The 27,845-nt window shown below is 49.1% G+C and overlaps 4 protein-coding genes across 4 annotated transcripts; all 4 read left to right on the top strand.

Annotated features, from left to right (window-relative positions):
• Positions 1-1,972: 1,972 nt before the first annotated feature.
• LOC121854982 (leucine-rich repeat extensin-like protein 5) lies at positions 1,973-2,653 on the top strand. Its single transcript, XM_042349800.1, has one exon. The coding sequence runs from the start codon at positions 1,973-1,975 to the stop codon at positions 2,651-2,653; it is 681 nt and encodes a 226-aa protein (XP_042205734.1).
• A 17,873-nt stretch (positions 2,654-20,526) lies between these two features.
• LOC121854983 (extensin-like) lies at positions 20,527-21,765 on the top strand. The gene has a single exon (XM_042349801.1). It carries the CDS (start codon positions 20,527-20,529, stop codon positions 21,763-21,765), a length of 1,239 nt encoding a protein of 412 aa, XP_042205735.1.
• Positions 21,766-22,436: 671 nt separating this feature from the next.
• LOC121854984 (proline-rich protein 36-like) lies at positions 22,437-24,326 on the top strand. Its single transcript, XM_042349802.1, has one exon. It carries the CDS (start codon positions 22,437-22,439, stop codon positions 24,324-24,326), a length of 1,890 nt encoding a protein of 629 aa, XP_042205736.1.
• Positions 24,327-24,362: 36 nt separating this feature from the next.
• On the top strand, positions 24,363-26,711 carry LOC121854985 (protein FAM186A-like; the record flags this gene model as incomplete). Its single annotated transcript, XM_042349803.1, has 4 exons — positions 24,363-25,401; positions 25,500-25,924; positions 26,125-26,423; positions 26,524-26,711. Coding segments are annotated over exons 1-4 (1,951 nt in total), but the record flags the coding sequence as incomplete, so codon positions are not given.
• Positions 26,712-27,845: the final 1,134 nt, after the last annotated feature.

Here is a 27,845-nt window from a genome sequence, read left to right on the forward strand (position 1 = left end):
CTCACCCGTGAAAGGGAACCGTTTACACCTCACCGTGAGGCAGAATGGTTAACACCTCACCCGTGAGGCAGAACCGTTACACTTCACCCGTGAGCAGAACCGTTTACACCTCACCCGTGAGGCAGAACCGTTACACTTCACCCGTGAGGAATAGAACAGTTTACCTCACCCGCAGAAATGGAACCGTTACACCTCACCGTGAAGAATCTGTTTACACCTCACCGTGAGAATCAGAACAGTTACACCTCACCCGTGAGGCAGAACAGTTTACTCACCCTTGAAAGCAGAACCGTTTACACCTCACCCGTGAGGCAGAATAGTTACACCTCACCCGTGAAAAGAACCATTAAAATCTCACCCGTGGTGTGAACAGTTTACACCTCACCCGTGAGTAGAACCGTTTACACCTCACCCGTGAGGCAGAACAGTTTACACCTCACCCGTGAGGCAGAACAGTTTACACCTCACCCGTGAGGCAGAACAGTTTACACCTCACCAGGTGAGGCAGAACAGTTTACACCTCACCCGTGAGGCAGAACAGTTTACACCTCACCCGTGAGGCAGAACAGTTTACACCTCACCCGTGAGGCAGAACAGTTTACACCTCACCAGGTGAGGCAGAACAGTTTACACCTCACCCGTGAGGCAGAACCGTTTACACCTTACCCGTGAGGCCGTTAACACCTCACCCGTGAGGCAGAATGTTTACACCTCACCCGTGATCAGGTTTACACCTCACCCGTGAGGTCAGAACAGTTTACACCTCACCCCACCTACACCCGTGAAGGCAGAACCGTTTACACCTCACCCGTGAGGCAGAATAGTTTACACCTCACCCGTGAGGCAGAAGACAGTTTACACCTCACCCGTGAGGCAGACCTCACCCGTGACAGAACGTTTACACCTCACCCGTGACGTTTACACCTCACCCGTGAGGCAGAACAGTTTACATCTCACCCGTGAAGTCAGAATTTACACCTCACCCGTGAGAATGTTACACTCACCCGTGAGGCAGAATAGTTACACCTCACCCCAGAATAGTTTACACCTCACCCGTGAGGCAGAACGTTTACACCTCACCCGTTTTTACCTCACCCGTGTTTACAACCCGTGAGGCAGAATAGTTTACACCTCACCCGTGAAGTGAACCCCAGAATTTACACCTCACCCGTGAGGCAGAACATTACACCTCACCCGTGAGGCAGAACACACCTCACCCGTGAGGCAGAACGTTACACCTCACCCGTGAGCAGAACCGTTTACACCTCACCCGTGAGGCAGAACAGTTTACACCTCACCCGTGAGGCAGAACAGTTACACCTCACCCGTGAGGCAGAACAGTTACACCTCACCCAGGTGCAGTTTACACAACAGCCCGTGAGGCAGACAGTTACACCTCACCGTGAGGCAGAACCGTAGGGAACATGAACATATCATGGTACAAAGTACAGTGTAGGTAAGGTAGCACAAGTCATGGGTACATCTAGGTCACCATACAAGTGACACACACACACACACACACACACACACACATTAAACACTCTGTATGTTGTTGTAATACTTCCATCAAAATAATTACCGCTGGTGTAATGTGACGCACACAGTCAGCCCCCCTGTCGTCACCAGTCCACTAAGATTACCACGTTACAAGTGTAGGAAGATTCCACCCATCCTGATGACCCATACTCGCCCTCACCCATCCTAATGACCCATACCTCGCCCCCACCCATCCTGATGACCCACACCTCCCCCCACCCATCACGACGACCCATACCTCGCCCTCACCCATCCTGATGACCCATACCTCGCCCTCACCCATCCTGATGACCCATACCTCGCCCCCACCCATCCTGATGACCCACACCTCGCCCCCACCCATCACGACGACCCATACCTCGCCCTCACCCATCCTCATGACCCATACCTCGCCCTCACCCATCCTCATGACCCATACCTCGCCTCACCCATCCTGATGACCCATATCTCGCTCCCCACCCATCCTGATGACCCATACCTCGCCCCACCCATCCTGATGACCCATACCTCGCCCTCACCCATCCTCATGACCCATACCTCGCCCTCACCCATCCTGATGACACATACCTCGCTCCCCACCCATCCTGATGACCCATACCTCGCCCCCACCCATCCTGATGACCCATACCCGCCCTCACCCATCCTGATGACCCATACCTGCTCCCCACCCATCCTGATGACCCATACCTCCTCACCCATCCTGATGACCCATACCTCGCTCCCCACCCATCCTGATGCCCATACCTCGCCCTCACCCATCCTAATGACCCATACCTCGCCCCCACCCATCCTGATGACCCACACCTCGCCCCTCACCCATCCTGATGACCCATACCTCGCCCTCACCCATCCTGATGACCCACCTCGCCCCACCCATCCTGATGACCCACCCTCGCCCTCACCCATCCTGATGACCCATACCTCGCCCCCACCCATCCTGATGACCCATACCTCCCTCACCCATCATGATGACCCATACCTCGCCCTCACCCATCCTGATGACCCATACCTCGCCCTCACCCATCCTGATGACCCATACTCGCCCCCCACCCATCACGACGACCCATACCTCGCCCCCATCCATCCTGATGACCCATACGCCCCCCACCCATCCTGATGATCCATACCTCGCCCTCACCCATCATGATGACCCATACCTCGCCCCCACCCATCCTGATGACCCATCCCCTCTCCCCCACCCATCCTGATGATCCATACCTCGCCCTCACCCATTCTGATGACCCATACCTCGCCCTCACCCATTCTGATGACCCATACCTCGCCCCTCACCCATCCTCATGACCCATACCTCGCTCCCCACCCATCCTGATGATCCATACCTCGCCCCCACCCATCCTGATGACCCATACCTCGCCCCCCACCCATCCTGATGACCCATATCTCGCTCCCCACCCATCCTGATGACCCATACCTCGCTCCCCACCCATCAATTCCTTCCCTTTCTTTCCCTTCTCATTGTTTTTGTTTTCTCTGGTCTACACTGTGCCTCGCCCCCGCCCGCCTGCCTTAAACACTGTTCAGCAGGTCACTTGCCAGTACTCAGTCAGGGTGTACTGTAGGTATGAGAACCATCACACCAGTGGCACCTGACCAGCCAGTTCTCAGGGGACGATAGTGGTAACCCTTCCTGAGCTGTCAAGGGGCAATCAGAGGCGGGTGTGTGTGTCGGTAGACCCTGAGACGCGCCTGGTATTTAGGGTCACTTATATCACAGCATCTGGAGACGACGCGCTAGGCTGAAGGTATGTCCAGAGCCCTCAGGTAAGGGAGGAGGAGAGGAGAGGTGAGGTGTGAGAGGTGAGGAGGAAGGAGAGGAGGGACATACCAGAATACGTTAGATGTACACAGTCTCTTCCTTCTTCAGTGTGAGGGTACTGACAACACTGTGTGTGGGGGTACTGACAACACTGTGTGGTACTGGCAACACTGTGTGAGGGTACTGACAACACTGTGTGGGGGTACTGACAACACCACTGACAACACTGTGTGGGGTACTGACAACACTGTGTGGGGGTACTGACAACACTGTGTGTGGGAGGGTACTGACACTGTGTGGTGACAACACTGTGAACTACTGACAACACTGTGTGGGGGTACTGACAACACTGTGTGGGGGTACTGACAACACTGTGTGGGGGGTGACAACACTGTGTGGGGTACTGACAACACTGTGTGAGGGTACTGACAACACACTGACAACACTGTGTGGGGTACTGACAACACTGTGTGGGGTACTGACAACACTGTGGGGGTACTAACACTGTGTACTGACAACACTGTGTGGGTACTGTGTGGGGTACTGACAACACTGTGTGGGGGTACTGACAACACTGTGTGGGGTACTGACAACACTGTGTGTGGGGTACTGACAACACTGTGTGGGGGTACTGTGGCAACACTGTGTGAGGGTACTGACAACACTGTGTGAGGGTACTGACAACACTGTGTGAGGGTACTGACAACACTGTGTACTGACAACAACACTGTGTGAGGTACTGACAACACTGTGTGGGGACAACACTGTGTGGGGTACTGACAACACTGTGGGGGTACTGACAACACTGTGTGTACTGACAACACTGTGTGGGGTACTGACAACACTGTGTGGGGGTACTGACAACACTGTGTGGGGTACTGACAACACTGTGTGTACTGACAACACTGTGTGGGGGTACTGACAACACTGTGTGACACTGACACACTACTGTGTGAGGGTACTGACAACACTGTGTGTGTGTGTGACAACACCAACACTGTGTGGGTACTGACAACACTGTGTGTACTGTGTACTGACAACACTGTGTGAGGGTACTGACAACACTGTGTGGGGGTACTGACAACACTGTGTACTGACAACACCGTGTGGGGGTACTGACAACACTGTGTGGGGGTACTGACAACACACTACTGTGACAACACTGTGTGAGGTACTGACAACACTGTGTGAAACTGACAACACTACTGACAACACTGTGTGAGGGTACTGACAACACTGTGTGGGGTACTGACAACACTGTGTGGGGGGTACTGATAACACTGTGTGTCTGACAACACTGTGTGGGGTACTGACAACACTGTGTGGGGTACTGACAACACTGTGTGGGGGGTACTGACAACACTGTGTGGGTGACAACACTGTGTGACACTGACAACACTGTGTGAGGGTACTGACAACACTGTGTGAGGGTACTGACAACACTGTGTGAGGGTACTGACAACACTGTGTGAGGGTACTGACAACACTGTGTGAGGGTACTGACAACACTATGTGAGGGTACTGACAACACTGTGTGAAGGTACTGACAACACTGTGTGAGGGTACTGACAACACTGTGTGAAGGTACTGACAACACTGTGTGAGGGTACTGCCAACACTGTGTGAGGGTACTGACAACACTGTGTGAGGGTACTGACAACACTGTGTGAGGGTACTGACAACACTGTGTGAGGGTACTGACAACACATATCCAAACATTACATAAGAATCCTCCATACATGACTCACTATCACCACGAACCATCACAATGATATTCAGCAGCAACACCACATGGAGGGATGATGATAATGATGATGATGAGGATGATGATGATAATTGTTATAGCCGCTGGCTTAAAAATGCTGGTGTCAGTTGTTGACGATCGCTGCCCACCCTAAACAAACATTGGATCTCTCCCCCCCCCCACGCGGCCTGTGTGTGTGTGTGTGTGTGTGTAGAGAAAGGAGGGGTGAAAGAAGATTAGAGGTGGGGGAAGGAAGTTATAGTTCGGAAATTGAAGAAGTTTAGGAGGAGGTAAGAGAGGGCGGGCTGACCGCCTACCTAAGCTCATAGTTTGTTAGGGTTGTGTCATGGGTTAGTTATTGTCTGTCGGTACAGCACTAGACATCCTACCCTGTCCCATACATGGGTGCCTGTTGCCTCGTGAGATGTGGCGGCTGGGGGAGGGGGCGGTGTTTACGGATAAAGAGTTCCTGATTCTGCTGAATGTAAAGGGTGACGTGGCTCTCATGACACAGATCGCCCTCTCGAGTGATGCCCCTACCCGAACAAAGATTGGTGGGTGGGCGGTGTTTACGGAGAAGAGGTCCTGATTCCGCTAAATGAATGGTTTAAAACGGTGGCGTGGCCGCCTGGACTCCAGGAGATCGCTCACTCGAGTGATGCTGTGAGGACCAGTCCTCGAGTTATGCTGTAAGGAGCAGCCTTCTGCTCGCACTGCTAAACACCACACAATCCTGTCCAAGAATTTGTGCTGAGACAATTTACACAGTACTGTTGTCTCTTGGAACACCATACTGATCTGCATTGACCCGCACTTGTAAGTACAGCATAAGTGAAGACATACCCCTCGGTACTGAAATATTGTTGACTAATTACGTCTACTCGTTTCTGCCTAACCTGGAGTAGTAAGACAATGCAGAATGAAGCGAAGCTAAGATTAATAGAGTTATGAACTTTGCATCATGTCACTATGCTCAATAATCAATTATAATCAAGACAAATTGTGTGAGATTAACTAATTATGTATCAGAACGCCTTGTTCTCTGCAGGTTTTGACCACATCAGTAAATATCGAATGCGTCAACAGGCGGGTTTCAGTCATTCCCTTTGACTTGCCCGTCACCTGAACGTCCTCATTCCCAAGGCGTGTATAATAATAATAATAATAATAATAATAATAATAATAATAATAATGATGATGATGATGATGATGATGATGTGATGATGAGATGACAGATGATGATGACGATGATGATGATGATGATGATGATGATGATGATGATGATGATGTGATATGATGATGATGATGGAGATGATGATGATTGATGATGGATGATGATGATGATGTGTGATGATGATGATGTGATGTGTGATGATGATGATGATGATGATGATGATGATGATGATGATGATGATGATGATGATGAATGATGATGATGATGATGATGATGATTTGATGATGATGATATTGATAATATCAATAATATAATAATAATATAATAATAATAATAATAATAATAATAATAATAATAATAATAATAATGATAATAATAATAATAATAATAATAATAATAATAATAATAATAATAATGATATTAATAATAATAATAATAATAATAACGCCTAATAATAATAATAATAATAATAATAATAATAATATAATATAATTAATAATAATAATAATAATAATAATATAATAATATAATAAATGATAATAATAATAATAATAATAATAATGATAAAGAAGATAATAATAATAATAAATAAGATAATAATAAGATAGATAATAATAATGAAATAATAATAATAATAAAATAATAAAATAATGAAATAATAATAATAATAATAATAATAATAATAATAATAATAATAATAATAATAATAATAATAATAATAATAATAATAAATAATAAAATAAATAAATAAAAATAATAAATAATAATAATAATAATGAATGATAATAATAATAATAATAATAATAATAATAATAATAATAATAATAATAATAATAATAATAATAATAATAATAATAATAATAATAATAATAATAATAATAATAATAATAATAATGATAATAATAATAATAATAATAATAATAATGATAATAATAATAATAATAATAATGATAATAATAATAATAATAATGATGATGATGATGATGATGATGACGAGAGTAGTAAACAGACAGACAGACAGACAAACACAGGTAGGTTGGTCCCCCTTATCGAGTTGCCGCCTTACAGTATCTATGTGATAAGATCTACAGGGGTGGAGGGACCGCTTCCTTGGTGGCCGGCAGCCTGATAAGAAAGTGTCCACCTCTATGTTGTGTGTGTGTGTGTGTGTGTGTGTGTGTGTGTGTGTGTGTGTGTGGCCACGACTCATCTGCTGCTATACAACCTCTCTCTCTCTCTCTCTCTCTCTCTTTCTCTCTCTCTCTATTACCGTCTATCACTTCTTTTCCTCCCACGAGCATTTACTCTCTCTGTCTGTCAGTCTCTGTCCCTTTACCTCTCTGTCTGTTTGTCTGTCTTTGTCTTTCTATCTGTCTACTACTCTGTCTGTGTGTCTGTCTGTCTGTCTCTGTCTCTCTAACTGCCTGCCTGTCTCCCTCTCTGTCTGTCTGTCTTTCTCTCAAGAACATTGCTGACAGCTTAAGTAAGGGTGTAAGGCCAACCCATATCTTCGGATTTGTCGAAGGTGAGAGAGAGAGAGAGAGAGAGAGAGAGAGAGAGAGAGAGAGAGAGAGAGAGAGAGAGTAATATGGAAAAATCGACAGGGAGAGAAAGACCAGAATGAAAAGAAAGTAAGAAAAATGAAATAAAAGGCTAAAACAGAAAAGAAAGAAAGACAGTAAGATAAAATGAGAAAAGACGAAAGAATGTGTGAAAATCGAATAATGAAAAAGAGAGAGAAAAAAAGATAGATTTTATGAGCGAGTTTTGTAGAGGTGACCGAAGGAAGGAAGGAAGGAAGGAAGGAAGGAAGGAGACTATGCTGAAGAAGGTCTCGAAGTCGCTGGCAGGAGGAGGACTCGTACCCACTAACAGGGACTTGAGGTGAAGGACGAGCACCCAGCCGAGAGTCACCGCAAGTGGTTGAAGATTAGCAAGGAAAGGACCTCCTCCTCCACCGTCCCCTGCCCACACTCCATAGGACTCCACAAGGAAAGCCAAGTGTAGCCCATGAGAGGACTGGAGGAGAAGAAAGTGAAGGAAGGGGGAAGAGGAGGGAAGATCACTAGGACTCCTAACCAGGGATCTAGAATGTGGGGGTAAGGCATCCTTCTCCTCCTCCTCCTCTTCCTCCCTCAAACAAGCAGAAGATCCCCCTCCCTCTTCCCTCTCTCCAACACTACTCCAGATTGAAAGGCCAAGTGTTGGTGGTGGAGGCTGGAGGGAAGGCTTGGACCTTGTAAGCGAGAACACACACACACAGAGGCTGGCGGGTAGGAAGCAATGGCGCGGACCCATGTTGAAAGGGGCGCTGGGAGAGTGTAAAACTGAGGCTGGCGGAGGGAAATTCTGCCTCGTACAATGCCTTTGATGTAGGAGGGGGGGGATGAGAGGGGAAGAGGCGGGATGAGAGGGGGAAGAGGCGGGGAGCGAGAGAGGGGGAAGAGGGTGAATGAGAGGGGGAAGAGGCGGGGATGAGAGGGGGAAGAGGCGGGGATGAGAGGGGGAGAGGCGAGGAAGTGAAGGGAGAGATGAGGAAGAGAGGGTGAAAGAGACGAAGGGGAAAGATGAATAAGTGAGGGGGGGAGATGAGGAAGCGAAGGGAAGAGGCGAGGAAGAGAAGGGAAGAGGCGGAGGAAGAGAAGGAAGAGGCGAGGAAGAGAAGGGAAGAGGCGAGGAAGAGAAGGAAGAAGAAGAGCGAGGAAGAGAAGGGAAGAGGCGAGGAAGAGAAGGAAGAGGCGACGATGAGAAGGGGGAGAGGCGATGAAAAGCAGCATAGAGAAGGACGAGAGGAAAGATGAAAAAAGGAGAGGGGAGAGAGAGAGAGAGAGAGAGAGAGAGAGAGAGAGAGAGAGAGAGAGAGAGAGAGAGAGAGAGAGAGAGAGAGAGAGAGAGGATGAACTGGACAGAGAGGAAGGCAATCTGTAACAGTGGATGGGGGTGGCGGCCTCGTCTGAGATATGAAGGTGGGGCTCAGGAGGAGGAGGAAGAAGTGATGGAGGAGGAGGAGCAGACAGTACAGGAGAAGGAGGAGGAGGAGGATGTTGAGGAAGAGAGAGAGAGAGAGAGAGAGAGAGAGAGAGAGAGAGAGAGAGAGAGAGAGAGAGAGAGAGAGAGAGAGAGAGAGAGAGAGAGAGAGAGAGAGAGAGAGAGAGAGGTGTACACAGATACCGTCAATAAACAGTCATCTCTTAGTGTTTGTGAAGGGTCAGTTAGGCGTTAAATTTATCTAAACTGTTGAAGCTGCAGCCAACACAACACACCCGCAGTTAACGAGGTGTGTGACCCAGGAAGACCGGACACTCGCTAACTGCACAGGCTAACCATTACTTCAGAAACATGATCCGACTATTGGTTAACAGCCCGCGTCCCTCATATTGCTGGGTACACTGGGACAACGTGGTGTAAAGAAACTTGTACTGGGCATTAAGTTCCTGTTGGGCAGTAAGTTCCTGTTGGGCAGTAAGTTCCTGTTGGGCATTAAGTTCCTGTTGGGCAGTAAGTTCCGCCTAACCTTTTCCTCAGGACACAAATGACTGCAGTGGCCTTTTAAAAGTACCATTTTTACAGCCCCGACCTCCAACCTTCCATTTACGGGGAGGACTAGAGTGGTATTGTACGGTATATATACGAGCTAGAGGTAATGTCTCTCTCTCTCTCTCTCTCTCTCTCTCTCTCTCTCTCTCTCTCTCTCCTTCCTCTCTACCCTCCACCACCAATTCCTGACCTACTACTACCCTCCTTCCCCATCACCCTCTCTCCCCACCACCGTCCCTCCACCATAACTATCTCCTCCAACAACCTCCCTCACCACCATCCCTCCACCAATACTCCCTCCACCAATATTATCTCCCTCAGTTACCTCCCTCACCGCCCTCCCTCCACCAACACTTAGTTAAATTAAGGAATAAGTTACGTTAAGGTCTTGTTACTTCAGACTCACACACACTAAAAATATTTGGTTTAGTACTGTCTAGGTACCAGAGCTCTGACGATAATAATAATAATAATAATAATAATAATAATAATAATAATAATAACAATAACAATAACAATAACAATAATAATAATAATAATAATAATAATAATAATAATAACAATAATAATAATAATAATAATAATAATAATAATAATAATAATAATAATAATAATAATAATAATAATACTCCTACTACTACTACTAATAATAATAATAACAATACTAATAACACTACTACTACTTTTTTTAATAGTGGCCTCCAGCCTCCCCCAATAGCTACACCTTCGCCGCCATTTTACTACCTTAATATTAAATATCCTATTACTACTACTAATACTACTACTACTAATAATATTATTATACTATCACTATTTATACTACTATTAATAACCAAATTAAACCTACAAATACCGACAGAGGCCGACAAATACCCTGAGAGAGGTAGAGATCTTGTCACTACCTGAGGACGCGTCACACCTGAGAAGCTCCACAGGTGATGTTTACGCTACTGAACTATCTCTGCTGTAATCTCATTTACCACACAATCTTCTTTTTGTCTTGATCACAGGTAGAGGCGTGGGGGAGAAGGGGAGGGATGGAGTTGGGGAGAGGACAGGGGAGAGGAGAGACTTTGGTGGGGAGGGGAAAGGAAGAGGAGAGGGAAGGTAAAAAGGAGTGGGGAGGGAAGGGAAATGTTATGATGTTGTTATAATAATGGAAGGAGAGGAGAGGGGGGTTGGAAAAGAGAGGGGAGAAGGAAATGAGTGGGGAAAAAGAAAGGAAAGCGGAGAAGAGAAGAAAAGGAGAAGAGAGGGAAGAAGGGAAAGAGGGGGGAAAGAGGGAAGAAGGGAAGAATGAAAGGAAAGGGGATGGAGAGGGGAGAAGGAAAGAAAAAATTGTGAGATAAGAGAAGTAAGGGCACGGGAAGGAAAGGGAAGGAGAGGGAAGGGGGGGGGGGTAGCGAGGTCAGAAAGTTAGGGAGAAGGGAAATTGGGAGGATGATGGAGAGAGAGAGGGGAGAGAGAAATGAAGGAAGGGTGGTGGGGGAGGGGAGGGACTGGGGAGTAGGTGCTGAGAGAAGGGAAGGGAGAGGAGGGTGGTGGAGAGAAGAATGAAGTGTTCTGTCTGCATAGTATTCCTTCACTGTCTGTATACACTGTCTGTGCCTGTCTGTCTGTCTGTCTGTCTGTCTAACAAGGGAGGTGATAGTAGTAACCCCTTTTGGGAATGACAATTTGAACACAACAGCAGTACACATCTACTATCGGTATGAGAGAAAAAGGCCCCCAAAATATACATATATAAATACCTGGCTATATATTTACTCAGTATAATCCTCTTACTGTGGTAAAAGTTTCTGCCAAAGAGCATAAAATAATCTCAATACATTGCCGTAAAAAGTTTATGCATGGAAAAACAAATGAATATAACCTAGGTGTATAATCTAGGTGTATTTGTTAGCAACGACTTGAAACCTAGAAAACAATGTATTAGCGTTCGCAACAAGGCAAACAGAATTCTTGGGTTCATATCTAGGAGTGTGAGTAACAGAACTGCTGACGTTATCTTGAAACTTTACCTAGCATTAGTGAGGCCACACATGGATTATGCGGTTCAATTCTGGTGTCCTTATTATAGAATGGACATAGATTCTTTGGAGAGAGTACAAAGAAGAATGACAAAATGATCCATAATATTAGAAACCTTCCATATGAAGAAAGACTGAAAAGCTTAGGCTTGCATTCATTAGAGAGGCGTAGAGTTAGGGGAGATATGATAGAGGTGTTCAAGTGGGTAAGTGGGATTAACAAGGGTAAAATGGAAGATGTTCTGAAGCTCAGTAATAACGAAATAACTAGAACAAATGGTTTTAAATTAGATAAATTCCGATTCAGAAAGGATATAGGCAAGCACTGGTTTGGTAATAGAGTTGTGGATATGTGAATAGGCTACTGAGTGCTATAGTAGGATCGGGGACGCTAGGAGCTTCAAGACGAAGGGATAGCACATGGAAGTGCTGGGATGGGTATGAAAGGACCTCCCCTGTAGGGCCAGTCGGCCCTGCAGTATCCCACTTTCTTATGTTCTTAACCTGCACAAAATGGCCGCCAGTCGACCATTTTTAAAGGTCGTCCAAAAAATATTAACTTTTATTGTCTTCAAAGTATCGGTTAAATTACATATAAATTAACGTTTACACAATATTCGTTGACGAGAAACAAAAATATCTTGCAAGACATCGGGTACAAGATGGCCGGCAGGCGACTATTTTGAATGAAATGAAAAAATATATTACCCATATTGTTCTTATAGCACCTCACCTGTCACCTGGGTCACCTCACCTGTCACCACTGTCTCACCTCACCTGTCACCTGGGTCACCTCACCTGTCACCTACATTATCTATCTCACCTCACCTGTCACCTACATTATCTATCTCACCTCACCTGTCACCTGCATCACCAGGGTCACCTCACCTGTCACTTTGGCCACCTCACCTGCATCACCTGGGTCACCTCACTTGTCGCCTTGGCCACCTCACTTGTCGCCTTGGACACCTCACCTGCATCACCTGGATCACTTCACCTGTTACCTGCACCACCTGGGTCACCTCACCTGTCACCTCTCAAGCATTACATTGAGTGACGTAACGCTGACAGCCTCACGTAAACATGATCCTCCACCATCTATCTCATCTCATCTTCATGTATTTCTTCACATCCATACGAACCTGTCTGGGCAGGTCAGGGAGAGGTCACAGAAGGTCAGGTCAGGGAAAGATAAATATAAAGTAGGTCAGGAAGAGGTCACAGGTCAGGTCAGGGATAAGTTAATAAGGGTCAGTATCCGGGAATGGTATTGTTAGATCATCACGGAGAGAAAAGTTAAGACAGGTCACCATCTGGTAAAGCTCAGGCCAAGTTACCGCTTGAGAAAGGTCAAATCTAATGCTTAGGTCACCCTCTGAGAAAAGGTCAGCCAGGGTCAGCAGAACACGAGGTTGTCCATGAGAGGAGGATGAACTCCAACACTACAACCCAACCTAACCTAACCTAAGCTAACCTAACCTAACTTAAAGCACCTTAATCTAACCTATTAATACATGGTTATGTCTCCCTACTGCTTGCTAGGATTATAATTATTAATATTTTATTTTTCACTTTAAAATATAAACCAACTTTCTTCTGAATCACTGTAGCTCTTTATTGTATTTCTCCTTAAATATTAATAAACATTTTTAACTCAACAAGCAGTTAATTCCACTATACTGTATTTCTACTGGAGATAATGTCTGCCTAATTAGTCTTCCCAAACAAACCAGAAGAAAGTGGAAATAAAAATGCTACAATTTCTCATTTGAAAAGAAATAAAAACAAAAACAAAAATGATAATTTCTCTCCCAGACAAGGTAAACTCTGTGAACTTAGCTGCTAAATGACCCCCGTTTAACGCTACAAACTTGAGATAATTTCCTTGAGAACTTTCCCTAAAAAAGAAAGCACCATTTTATCCTTGGCAAGTTAAAACCTTTCTCCAAAAGATCTCTGGTGAAATTTCTGACCTGATGATTGTTAATTTATATTTTACACTCCTCTTCCCTTTACGTAGGTCACGAAGAGAGAGAGAGAGAGAGAGAGAAACATTTCTAGCATGTCGAATTAATGGGTGTTCACAATCGATCAGAGGGGGCCGGAGGAAGGGAGGGTGAGGAGAGAAGGGAAGGGGAGGGTGAGGAAGGAGGGAGGGGGAGGGGGAGGAGGGTGGAAGGAGCATGGAAATTAGTGAAGGCCAAGATAATGTATTTATGTTTGTGGTGGAGCAATCAATGCCACCGAAATTTATGCCAATCAGATAATGACCAGGGTCAACATATTAATAATGATTCCCCCTCTCTCTCTCTCTCTTACACCCTGGCAGGAGGGCATTATCCGGCTCTGTTATCGTGAACAAGGAGTCCGGCTGATCATACTGATATAACAAAGGTACTTAAATAATATAACTAAGGTACTCAAACTATCCAACCTGGAGCGAACTCGTAGCAATGGTTTTAAATTAGAATATTTAGATTTAGGCGTGAAATAGGTAAACATTGGTTTGGAAATAGAGTAGTGGACAGTGGAACAAGTGCCAAGCATCATCATTAACTCGAACACACTGGATAGCTTCAAACATACAGTAGGTTGTGGATAGATATATGAGCGATAGGGGTTGGGTGTAAATTAGGATTGGGACCCCTTACAATAGAAAACATTTGTGACTAAGGCCCCTTACAATAGGAAACATTTGTGACTGGGGCCCTTACAATAGGAAACATTTGTAACTGAGGGCCCCTTACAATAGAAAACATTTGACTAAGGCCCTTACAATGGCTTTGACTAGGCCCTTACAATAAACATTGTGAACTAGGCCCCTTACAATAGGAAACATTGTGACTGAGGCCCTTACAATTGGAACCCTTTGTAACTGAGGCCCTTACAATTGGAACCCTTTGTAACTGGGGCCCCATACAATAAAACATTTGTAACTGAGGCCCCACAAGAAAACATTTGTGACTAGGCCCCTTACAATAGAAACATTTGTGACTGGCCCTAATGAAACATTTGTGACTGAGGCCCCACAATTGGAACCCTTCGAGGCCCCTAAATGAACCCTTTTGAGGCCCTACAATAGAAACATTTGTGACTAAGGCCCTTACAATAGAAACATTTGTGACTAAGGCCCTTACAATAGAAAACATTTGTGACTAAGGCCCCTTACAATAGAAAACATTTGTGACTAAGGCCCCTACAATAACCCTTGTGACTGAGGCCCCTTACAATAGGAAACATTGTGACTAAGGCCCTTACAATAGAAAACATTTGTGACTAAGGCCCTTACAATAGGAAAACTTTGTGACTAGGGCCCTTACAATGAAAACATTGACAGGCCCTTACAATTGGAACCCTTGTCTGAGGCCCCTTACAATAGGAACCCTTTGTAACTGAGGCCCCTTACAATTGGAACCCTTTGTGACTGAGGCCCCTTACAATAGGAACCCTTTGTAACTGGGCCCCTTACAATAGGAACCCTTTGTAACTGAGGCCCCTTACAATTGGAACCCCTTGTGACTGAGGCCCTTACAATAGGAACCCTTTGTAACTGAGGGCCCCTTACAGAACCCTTGGATTGAGGCCCTTACAATTGGAACCATTGTGACTGAGGCCCTTACAATAGAAACATTTGTGACTGAGGCCCCACAATTGGAACCTTTGTATCTGAGGCCCCCATCAAGACCTTGAGGCCCCTTACATTGGAACCCTTGTGACTGAGGCCCCACTACAATAGAACCCTTTGTAACTGAGGCCCTTACAAAGGAACCCTTTGTGACTGAGGCCCTTAAGTGGAACCCTTGTAACTGAGGCCCTACAATAGGAACCTTGTGACTAGCGGCCCTTACAATTGGAACCATTTGTGACTGAGGCCCCTTACAATTGGAACCCTTTGCTGAGGCCCCTTACAATTGAACCCTTTTATCTGAGGCCTTACAATTGGAACCATTTGTGACTGAGGCCCTTCAATGGGACCATTTGTGACTGAGGCCCCTTACAATTGGAACCACTTTGTATCTGAGGCCCCTTCAATAGGAACCCTTGTGACTGAGGCCCTTTACTAGCCAACTCAGGCTGGGACCACCTCCAAGGGCCAGGTCAGGGCGGAGTTTGAAGGAAACTAAAATAATTTTCTCCCATACTTTAATTTTTTCCAACTCGTTTTTATTTTCTCCTTTTCCTACCTCCCTCCCCTTCCTCCATCTCAACCTCCCACCTCCCTCCCCTTCCTCCATCTCAACCTCACCTCCCTCCCCCTTCCTCCATCTCAACCTCACCTCTCTCCCCCTTCCTCCATCTCAACCTCACCTCCCTCCCCCCTTCCTCCATCTCAACCTCCACCTCCCTCCCCTTCCTCCATCCTCAACCTCACCTCCCTCCCCCTTCCTCCATCTCAACCTCACTCCCTCCCCTTCCTCCATCTCAACCTCACCTCCCTCCCCCCCCACTCCATCTCAACCTCCTCCCTCCCCTTCCTCCATCTCAACCTCTCCTCCCTCCCTTCCTCCATCTCAACCCACCTCCCTCCCCTTCCATCTCAACCTCCCTCTCCCCTTCCTCCCTCCTTCACCTCCCTCCCCTTCCTCCATCTCAACCTCACCTCCCCCCTTCCTCCATCTCAACCCACCTCCCTCCCCTTCCTCCATCTCAACCTCACCTCTCCCCTTCCTCCATCTCAACCTCACCTCCTCCCCCTCCTCCATCTCAACCTCACCTCCCTCCTCCACTACCTCCTCCCTCCCCTTCCTCCATCTCACCTCACCTCTCTCCCCTTCCTCCATCTCTCCTCCCTCCCCCTTCCTCCATTCAACTCCCCCCTCCCTTCCTCCCCTCACCCCACCTCCCTCCTCCTTCCCCATGTCCTCCCACCCACCCTTATTCCTAAAGACCCCCCACCTTTCCCTCCTCCTTCCCCCGCCCACCTTCCCCCTCCTCCCCTGACAGCTGGCCGAGACGACAGGGAGGGAAGGGGTGAGGGACGAAGAGGTGAGGATCGAAGGGGTGGGGAGGAGGGTGGGAGGGGCTCCTCCAACAACACCACTGAGAAAATCATGGATCCGACAATGACTCCTTGGCCGTCACTATCAGGGAGGGCAGGGGTGGGGGAGGGAAGGGAGGGAAGGAGGGAGGGAAGGAGGAAGGAGCAGGGGAAGAAGAGGCAGGGAAAGAAAGGAGGCAGGAGATGGAGAAGGGGGAGGCAAGGAGCTAGATCTGCTAGGAAGGAGGTGATGCAAGGGAAGAGAAAACACAGAGACAAGGGAAAAAAAGGAGGGGCAGGTGAAACTGGAGAGGAGGAGAAAGATTAAGAGAGAGAGAGTCGTCTTATCTGGTCTCCTCCTACTACCTCTAACGGAAGCAACTCACTGAGGAACTAGTCAAAAAAAAAAAAAGTTTCCTCGGTGGTTAACGAAAGTGACCGTCTCGTTAACCCAAATAACGAGAGACTCAGGTACAGTAGCTATTCAGGACAGTCATAGTCAATAGAGACAGAAGTTACAGTGTTCCCTTCTACCTTATATTCGGAACATTGTGAACTGGAGCCGTATACACACACACACACACACACATACACACACACATACACACACACACACACACACACACACACACACACACACACACACACACACACACACACACACACACACACACACACACACACACACACACACACACACACACACACACACACACACAACACACACACACACACAACACACACACACACACACACACACACACACACACACACACACACACACACACACACACACACACACACACACATACACACACACACACACACACACACACACACACACACACACACACACACACATACACACACACACACACACACACACACACACACACACACACACACACACACACACACACACGATCCCCTATTTCCACATTACCTTTCACCTATTTAATCTATCCATTCACTCACCCATTCTCTGACTGACCTATTCATCCATCCACTGACCAAACCACTCATCCATCCATTCACCCGACCAACTCACCCATGGAAGGAGAACACGGAGATAACAGTGGATGGAGAACACGTGAATAACAGTGGTGGGAGAACACGGAATAACAGTGGATGGAGAACATGGAATAACAGTGGAGGGAGAACACGGAGATAACAGTGGAGGGAGAACACGGAGATAACAGTGGATGAGAACACGGAGATAACAGTGGAGGGAGAACACGGAGATAACAGTGGAAGGAGAACATGGAGATAACAGTGGAAGGAGAACACGGAGATAACAGTGGATGGAGAACATGGAGATAACAGTGGAAGGAGAACATGGAGATAACAGTGGAGGAGAACACGGAGATAACAGTGGAAGGAGAACACGGAGATAACAGTGGAAGAAGAACACGAAGATAACAGTGGTGGGAGAACACGGAGAATAACAGTGGAAGAACATGGAGATAACAGTGGATGGAGAACACGGAGATAACAGTGGAGGAGAACACGGAGATAACAGTGGAAGAAGAACACAGAGAAAATAGTGGTGGAGAACACAGAATGATGGACGGAGAACACAGGAATATCATAGGAGACACACTATTCTATATTTATCTTGTGGATTAAAAAGTTTCCATTTTCTACCAACAATTTATTCACAAGTAATCAGATTTTTTTGGCAATAATCAAACAATATTAAAGTTTGGGAAAATCTTCACTAATAAACATTACTTGACTCGTTATGCATTTTTTATATTTTTTATTTTTGAGTTATTCTTTAAGTTGACAAGAATATCTGGATCTGAGGCAACATTTAACTTAACCTAACCAACAAAAAATGATGCTGATTGAAGATTGATTACTCTCCTCCTCTTTCCCTCACCACTACACACCTTCCCCTCGCCCTCTTATTCCTCACCCTTCCCTCACCTAACACACACCCACCTTCCCTCACCACCACCACCACGCACCTCCTCTTCCCCTCATCCCTCACCCCCCAGAGCGTCGTCCAGCACATATCAAAGTTTGCACCAACTCTCTCGTTCGTATCTGTGAAATATCTCTAAGTTTGGCCCACACATCACTTATACACGCACTAAATATTACTAATTTCCCTCAACATTTCTTTTGCTGTCGTAAATATTCTTTTCCTTCCCCCCCCCCCTCCTCCTCTCCATCCCCCTCCTCCTCTCCATCCCTCGCCTCCCTTCAGTTCCCCTACCACTTTCTTCCTCCATCAGCACCCACCCTCCTTTCCACACCTCCTTTTCTTCCCCTCCTCCACACACCTCCACTTATTCCCCTTCCCCCCCTCCCCTCCTTTCCACACCTCCTTTTCTTCCCTCCTCCACACCTCCACTTATTCCCCTTCTTCCCCCACCTCCCTTCCTTTCCTCCCCCCCTTCCCTCTCCTCCCCACCCCTTCCCTCTCCTCCACATCCCCAGGAAGTCATAAGGGTCCTCAGTCCAAATGAATAGGTCAGTGGTTCTCAACCTTTCTCGCTCCATTCCCCCGTTGAGGAATTTTCAACATCCTCGTGGCCTCCTTCATTTTGCTCCCAGAACAGACAAACAGACAAGTGATAAAGGACAGATAAATAGGAGAAAGAGTTAGAATGACAAACACACACACACATTCGCATACATAACACGCCCATGCACTCACACATAAAGCACACATACATCATACACAAACATGTACACAGGTAAACATTCACACAAAAAGCTAGCAAGCTGAAGTGTGTGCTTCCTGTAAGCAAGAACACGCCTCCTTTGACAAGCACTGCCGGAAGAATGAGAAGAATAGTGAGTCATACCAATTTAGCACTAAAATGGTGGGATTATATAAGTAAGAATGAGTATGAACAACAATGGCACCAATAAATAAAATAATTAATAAAGGAAGTGTGCAAATATTTCACCCACGTAAAGCAGCGACCATGAATTATGAAACAAAATAAGTAACACCAATTACGGAGTATATTTTGGCAAGTCAAGCTCAAACACAATATATGGTTCAGAAACAATACCCTCCACTGTTTTCGTGATGGTATCCCAGGCCAGACTGAGATCATTCGGTCCTATCACCCCAAGCAAGGGATGACACGGACACGTACTGAACAAGTCGGTTCAGCAGCTCGGTCCAGCGCCTGTCACACAGACAGGGACTGGACCTGTGATCTTAAATAATCCATAAAAAATAGCACCAGAGTATGTAAATATTAAAATTGTATTGTCGTTATGATTAAACAAAATGACAAAAAAGAATGAAAATTCTCTTCTGCCAAGTCAAAATAAGTAATACAAGTTTTGTTAATTCAGATTCCCAGCATTATTTGGAAACGTACAATTTACTGACTCGCCGTGGCTCCCTAAATTCTTGCCGTGGCTCCTTGGGGAGCCATAGCTGGGTGAAACCACTGGAATAGGTGGTGTTTCATTGTTAAGTTGGGGCCTGTTAGATTGAGGGCCCATTATGTCTAGGGGTCCATTAGATCGAGGTCCATTAGATCTAGAGCCCATTATGTCTAGGGCGCATTATGTCTAGGAGCATTAGGTCTGGGAGCCAATTAAGTCTAGAGACCCAGTGGGTCTAGGGCTCATTATGTCTAGGGCCCTTGGGTCTAGAGCCCTTAGGCCAAGGGCCCATTAGGTCAAAGGCCCGTAGGTCAAGGCCCCGTGGGTCTGAGGTCCTTTCAAAGTTCCAGTATACCAATACTCTGACGACCTAAAGCCAAGTGCAGTGAGATGATGTTCGGGACTAGCACCACACGGCCCAGCACCACGGCCCAGCACCACACGACCCAGCACCACACGACCCAGCACCACACGGCCCAGCACCACACGGCCCAGCACCACACGACCCAGCACCACACGGCCCAGCACCACGGCCAGCACCACGACCAGCACCACGACCCAGCACCACGACCAGCACCACGACCCAGCACCACACGGCCCAGCACCACACGGCCCAGCACCACACGACCAGCACCACGACCCAGCACCACACGACCCAGCACCACACGGCCAGCACCACGACCCAGCACCACGGCGCAGCACCACGACCCAGCACCACACGACCCAGCACCACGACCCAGCACCACAACCCAGCACCACACGGCCCAGCACCACACAGCCAGCACCACGGCCCAGCACCACACGGCCAGCACCACACGACCCAGCACCACGAACCCAGCACCACACGGCCCAGCACCACACCCAGCACCACACGGCCCAGCACCACACGGCCAGCACCACGACCCAGCACCACGACCCAGCACCACCAGCACCACGGCCAGCACCACGACCCAGCACCGACCCAGCACCACACGGCCCAGCACCACACGACCCAGCACCACACAGCCCAGCACCACGGCCAGCACCACGGCCCAGCCCCACGGCCAGCACCACACGGCCCAGCACCACGGCCCAGCACCACGACCGCCACGACCCAGCACCACAGCCAGCACCACGACCCAGCACTACACGGCCAGCACCACGACCAGCACCACGACCCAGCACTACACGGCCCAGCACCGACCCAACCACACGGCCAGCACCACGGCCCAGCACCACGACCCAGCACCACGACCCAGCACCACGCAGCCAGCACCGACCCAGCACCACACGGCCCAGCACCACGACCCACACCACACGACCCAGCACTACATGGCCCCAGCACCACGACCCAGCACCACACGGCCAGCACCACACGACCCACACGGCCCAGCACCACACGACCACTACAGGCCCAGCACCACGACCCAGCACCACGACCCAGCACTACATGGCCAGCACCACGACCCAGCACCGGCCCAGCACCACAACACCACGACCAGCACCACGACCCAGCACCACACGGCCAGCACCACGACCCAGCACCACGACCCAGCACCACACAGCCCAGAACCACACGACCAGCACCACACGACCCAGCACTACATGGCCCAGCAGCTTCAATGGCTAAAGTACTGGAAGTTGGTCCCATAAGCATGACGGTGTTTGGGGACAGTGTGAGTACTACACATCGTTTACTTGGCTTGCGGTACACAAGGCCGACACTGTATTGGGGTCGCTTGCACAATATTGATGCCGGGAGTTTTCGTCGATGATTTTTAAATCATCGACCATCAGCCATTAATCCATGTGAGTATCGTTTCATCTTTTCATCCATAACAAAGAAGGAAGGATTGGGAAACAGGAGGTAATTGACAAGGAAAATGGGAAATAACAAGGAAGTATAGGAAGGAAGAGTAGGAGGGAATGAGGCTAAATATGGAAGAGAAGGAAAGAAGACAGGCATGGAAGGCAGGCAATAGGAGGAAGAAAGGGAGGAAGGCGAGGAGAGGGGGAGGGGGGAGGCAAGGGAGGGTGGAGGAAGGAAGAAGGGAGACGGGAGGAAAAAGGAAGAAGGAAGAAGGAAAACGAGAAAGAAGGTGAGGAAGCAGAGGGCGTGAAAGGAGAAAGGAAAGAAGAGGTCGGATAAAATGAGGAAGGGAGGGGAAGGAGGAGAAAAGAATAGGAAGGAGAGGAGGAGTTCAGCCCCTCTTTTCTCTCGTTTCCTTTTTAAAATTCCATCCAAATCTTTCCTTCGTCCTCAAGATGTCTCCCTTCGCCCTCAAGATGTCTCCTTCGCCCAAGATGTCTCCCTTCGCCCCAAGATGTCTCCCTTCGTCCTCAAGATGTCTCCCTTCGCCCCAAGATGTCTCCATACTTCCAAGATGTCTCCTTCCCCCCAAGATGTCTCCTTCGTCCTCAAAATGTCTCCCTTCCCCCAAGATGTCTCCTTCGCCCCAAGATGTCTCCTTCGCCCCCAAGATGTCTCCCCTTCGCCCTCAAGATGTCTCCCTTCGCCCCTCAAGATGTCCCTTCGCCCTCAAGATGTCTCCTTCGCCCTCAAGATGTCTCCTTCGCCTCACATCCCCCCCCCCCGTCTCCCTCGCCCCAAGATGTCTCCCCCTCAAGATATCCCCTTGCCCTCATGCTCCCTTCCCTCAAGATGTCTCCCCTTCGCCCTCAAGATGTCCCTTGCCCTCAAGATGTCCCTTCGCCCTCAAGATGTCTCCCTTCGCCCTCAAGATGTCTCCTTCGCCCTCAAGATGTCTCCTTCGCCCTCCAAGATGTCTCCCTTCGCCCTCAAGATGTCTCCTTCGCCCTCAAGATGTCTCCTTCGCCCTCAAGATGTCTCCTTCGCCCCCAAGATGTCTCCTTCGCCCTCAAGATGTCTCCTTCGCCCTCAAGATGTCTCCTTCGCCCTCAAGATGCCCTTCGCCCTCAAGATGTCTCCCTTCGCCCCCAAGATGTCTCCCTTCGCCCCCAAGATGTCCTTCGCCCTCAAGATGCTCCTTCGCCTCAAGATGTCTCCCTTCGCCCTCAGGATGTCTCCCTTCGCCCCAAGATGTCTCCTTCGCCTCAAGATGTCTCCTTCTCGCCTTCAGATGTCCTTCGCCCTCCAAGATGTCTCCCTTCGCCCCAAGATGTCTCCTTCGCCCTCAAGATGTCTCCTTCGCCTTCAAGATGTCTCCTTCGCCTCAAGATGTCTCCCTTCGCCCTCAAGATGTCTCCTTCGCCCTCCAATATGTTCCCTTCGCCCCCAAGATGTCTCCCCTTCGCCCCAGATGTCTCCCTTCGCCCTCAATATGTTCTCCTTCCCCCAAGATGTCTCCTTCGCCCTCAAGATGTCTCCTTCGCCTTCAAGATGTCTCCCTTCGCCCTCAAGATGTCTCCCTTCGTCCTCCAAGATGTCTCCTTCGCCCTCAATATGTCTCCCTTCGCCCTCAATATGTCTCTCTTCGCCCCCAAGATGTCTCCTTCGCCCTCAAGATGTCTCCTTCGCCTTCAAGATGTCTCCCTTCGCCCTCAGATGTCTCCTTCGCCCCCAAGATGTCTCCTTCGCCCTCAAGATGTCCCTTCGCCCTCAGATGTCTCCTTCGCCTTCAGATCTCCTTCGCCTCAAGATGTCTCCTTCGCCCCCAAGATGTCTCCCTTCGCCCCAAGATGTCTCCTTCGCCCCCAAGATGTCTCCCTTCGCCCTCAAGATGTCTCCCTTCGCCTTCAAGATGTCTCCCTTCGCCCTCAAGATGTCTCCCTTCGCCCTCAGATGTCTCCTTCGCCCTCAAGATGTCTCCTTCGCCCTCAAGATGTTTCCCTTCGCCCTCAAGATGCTCCTTCGCCCCCAAGATGTCTCCCTTCCGCCCCAAGATGTCTCCCTTCGCCCCCAAGATGTCTCCTTGCCCTCAAGATGTCTCCCTTCGCCTTCAAGATGTCTCCCTTCGCCCTCAGATGTCTCCTTCGCCCTCCAATTCTCCTTCGCCCTCAAGATGTCTCCTTCGCCCTCAATATGTCTCCTTCCCTCAGATGTCTCCCTTCGCCCTCAATATGTTTCCTTCGCCCTCAAGATGTCTCCTTCCCCCAAGATGTCTCCTTCGCCCTCAAGATGTCTCCCTTCGCCCTCAAGATGTCTCCTTCGCCCTCAATATGTTTCCCTTCGCCCCAAGATGTCTCCTTCGCCCCCAGATGTCTCCTTCGCCCCAAGATGCTCCTTCGCTTAGATGTCTCCTCCCCCAAGATGTCTCCTTCGCCCCAAGATGTCTCCCTTCTCCAAGATGTCTCCCTTCGCCCCCCAAGATGTCTCCCTTCGCCCAAGATGTCTCCCTTCGCCCCAAGATGTCTCCTTTAAGATGTCTCCTTCGCCCCCAAGATGTCTCCTTCGCCCTCAAGATGTCTCCCTTCGCCCCCAAGATGTCTCCTTCGCCCCCAAGATGTCCTTCGCCCCCAAGATGTCTCCTTCGCCCCCAAGATGTCTCCTTCGCCCCAAGATGTCTCCCTTCGCCCCAAGATGTCTCCCTTCCCCCCAAGATGTCTCCTTCGCCCTCAATATGTTCCTTCCCCAAGATGTCTCCTTCGCCCCAGATGTCTCCTTCGCCCTCAAGATGTCTCCTTCGCCCCAAGATGTCTCCTTCGCCCTCAAGATGTCTCCCTTCGCCCTCAAGATGTCTCCTTCGCCCTCAATATGTTTCCTTCGCCCCAAGATGTCCCTTCGCCCCAAGATGTCTCCTTCCCCAAGATGTCTCCTTTCCTCCAAGATGTCTCCTTCGCCCCCAAGATGTCTCCCTTCCGCCCCAAGATGTCTCCCTTCGCCCTCAATATGTTTCCTTCGCCCTCAAAGATGTCTCCTTCGCCCCCAAGATGTCTCCTTCGCCCTCAAGATGTCTCCTTCGCCCTCAGATGTCTCCTTCGCCCTCAATATGTTTCCCTTCTTCCCCAAGATGTCTCCTTCGCCCTCAATATGTTTCCTTCGCCCTCAGATGTCTCCCTTCGCCCTCAAGATGTCTCCTTCGCCCTCAAGATGTCTCCTTCGCCTCAATGATGTCTCCTTCACCCTCAAGATGTCTCCTTCGCCCTCAAGATGTCTCCTTCGCCCCCAAGATGTCTCCTTCGCCCTCAAGATGTCCCTTCGCCCTCAATATGTCTCCTTCACCCTCAAGATGTCTCCCTTCGCCCTCAAGATGTCTCCTTCGCCTCAGATGTCTCCTTCCCCTCAAGATGTCTTCCTTCGCCCTCAGATGTCTCCTTCGCCTCAAGATGTCTCCTTCGCCCTCAAGATGTCTCCCTTCACCTCAAGATGTCTCCCTTCGCCCTCAAGATGTCTCCTTCGCCCCCAAGATGTCTCCTTCGCCCTCCAAGATGTCTCCCTTCGCCCCAATATCTCCTTCCCCCTCAAGATGTCTCCTCCTCCCCTCAGATGTCTCCCTTCGCCCTCAAGATGTCTCCCTTCGCCCTCAAGATGTCTCCCTTCGCCCTCAAGATGTCTCCCTTCGCCCTCAGATGTCTCCCTTCGCCCCAAAGATGTCTCTCCTTCGCCCTCAAGATGTCTCCCTTCACCCTCAAGATGTCTCCCTTCGTCCCTAAGATGTCTCCTTCGCCCTCAAGATGTCTCCTTCGCCCCAAGATGTCTCCCTTCCCCCCAGATGTCTCCTTCGCCCCCAAGATGTCTCCTTCGCCCCAAGATGTCTCCTTCGCCCTCAAGATGTCTCCCTTCCTTCCAATGTCTCCTTCGCCCCAAGATGTCTCCCTTCGCCCCCAAGATGTCTCCTTCGCCCCCCAAGATGTCTCCTTCGCCCCCAAGATGTCTCCCTTCGCCCCAGATGTCTCCCTTCGCCCCCAAGATGTCTCCCTTCGCCCCCCAAGATGTCTCCTTCGCCCAAGATGTCTCCCTTCGCCCCAAGATGTCTCCTTCGCCCCAAGATGTCTCCCTTCGCCCCAAGATGTCTCCTTCCTTCCTCAATATGTCTCCTTCGCCCCCAAGATGTCTCCCTTCGCCCTCAATATGTTTCCTTCGCCCTCAAGATGTCTCCTTCGCCCCCAAGATGTCTCCCTTCGCCCCAAGATGTCTCCTTCGCCCCCAAGATGTCTCCTTCGCCCCAAGATGTCTCCTTCGCCCTCAATATGTTTCCCTTCGCCCTCAAGATGTCCTTCGCCCTCAATATGTCTCCTTCGCCCTCAAGATGTCTCCTTCGCCCTCAAGATGTCTCCTTTGCCCTCAAGATGTCTCCCTTCGCCCTCAAGATGTCTCCTTCGCCCTCAAGATGTCTCCTTCGCCTCAAGATGTCTCCCTTCCCCCAAGATGTCTCCTTCGCCCTCAAGATGTCTCCTTCGCCCTCAAGATGTCTCCCTTCGCCCCCAAGATGTCTCCCTTCGCCCCAGATGTCTCCCTTCGCCCTCAATATGTTTCCCTTCGCCCCCAAGATGTCTCCTTCGCCCTCAAGATGTCTCCTTCGCCCTCAAAGTCTCCCTTCGCCCCAAGATGTCTCTCTTCGCCCTCAAGATGTCTCTCTTCGCCCTCAAGATGTCTCCCTTCGCCCTCAATATGTTCCTTCGCCCCAAGATGTCTCCTTCGCCCCAAGATGTCTCCTTCGCCCTCAACATTATAACACGTGGGAGAACATTATAACACGTGGGAGAACATTATAACACGTGGGAGAACATTATAACGCCATTGTCTTCTCATTCTTCTTCCTCTCTCTCCCCTACTCCCGGTCTCTCCCTCACTCCTCCTCCTACTTACGGTAGGTTATGTTAGGTTAGGTTAGATAAGTTAGCCGTGGGTTCACGTACTAGGTCCGTACCGCCGCCGCGTCGTGAGGTTACGGCCGCGTCAGCAGACCGTCCCGGGTGACTGAGTGCCCTGATGGTTTGATATCACAGTGATCCTGTTGATACACATCACCCTGGCGCTCTGATTGGTCCATTCGTAAAGTGGATGGGCGTCGTTAACCCATGACCTCACTTGTTCGCGACAAACATCGTCTGGTCGCAACACGACGCGGGTAAACAGTCTGTACCGAGGAGGGGATCGGAAGGTCCGCCATTAATCGCTGTATGATCTGAGGCGGAGCACACTACTTCCTGTGGAGAACATTTAGTGTTTGGTGGAGAACATCTGTCGAGGTGAAGAACACTTACTGTCTGCCAGGATCTTTTAATTCACTATAAATCGGTGGATGGGACAGAACTCCCCTCGCCCGGCCACCACTCACCTCAATGGTCACAACTGTTTACTAGACGGAGTCATCACTTAATACCGAGGACGTCTGATCAGTGCCTGGTGACCTCACAACACAAGGTCACACTTGATCAACGAACCGCCCGGCCGGTGACCTCAGAACACAAGGTCACACCCGATTGACGAAGTAACCATCACACAGGTCACAGCCAGACAACGTAAACAACAAACAAGTCAACAGATGTCAATAGAGGTGAGGTCGTTGCCGCCAGAGGTCGTCGGCACAAGTTCAGTTTACCCAGGACCTGCCGCCGCCTCCTGATGGGGGACAACACCTCCCTGGAGTGAAGCGAGAACTTGGCACAATCACCATTAGCAGGACGCGAGGCTCGACGTGTCTGACTCACTTGACCCACAACTCCACACAAACACCCACACTCTCCACCCACTCACTCCACACAAACACCCACACCTTCCAGACTCTCCCTCCACACAAACACCCACACTCTCCACCCTCCTCACCCACACAAACACCCACACTTCCACCCTCCACCCACACAAACAC

This window comes from Homarus americanus, unplaced genomic scaffold (assembly GCF_018991925.1).
Source record: "Homarus americanus isolate GMGI-L3 unplaced genomic scaffold, GMGI_Hamer_2.0 scaffold27955, whole genome shotgun sequence".
NCBI lineage: Eukaryota > Metazoa > Arthropoda > Malacostraca > Decapoda > Nephropidae > Homarus > Homarus americanus.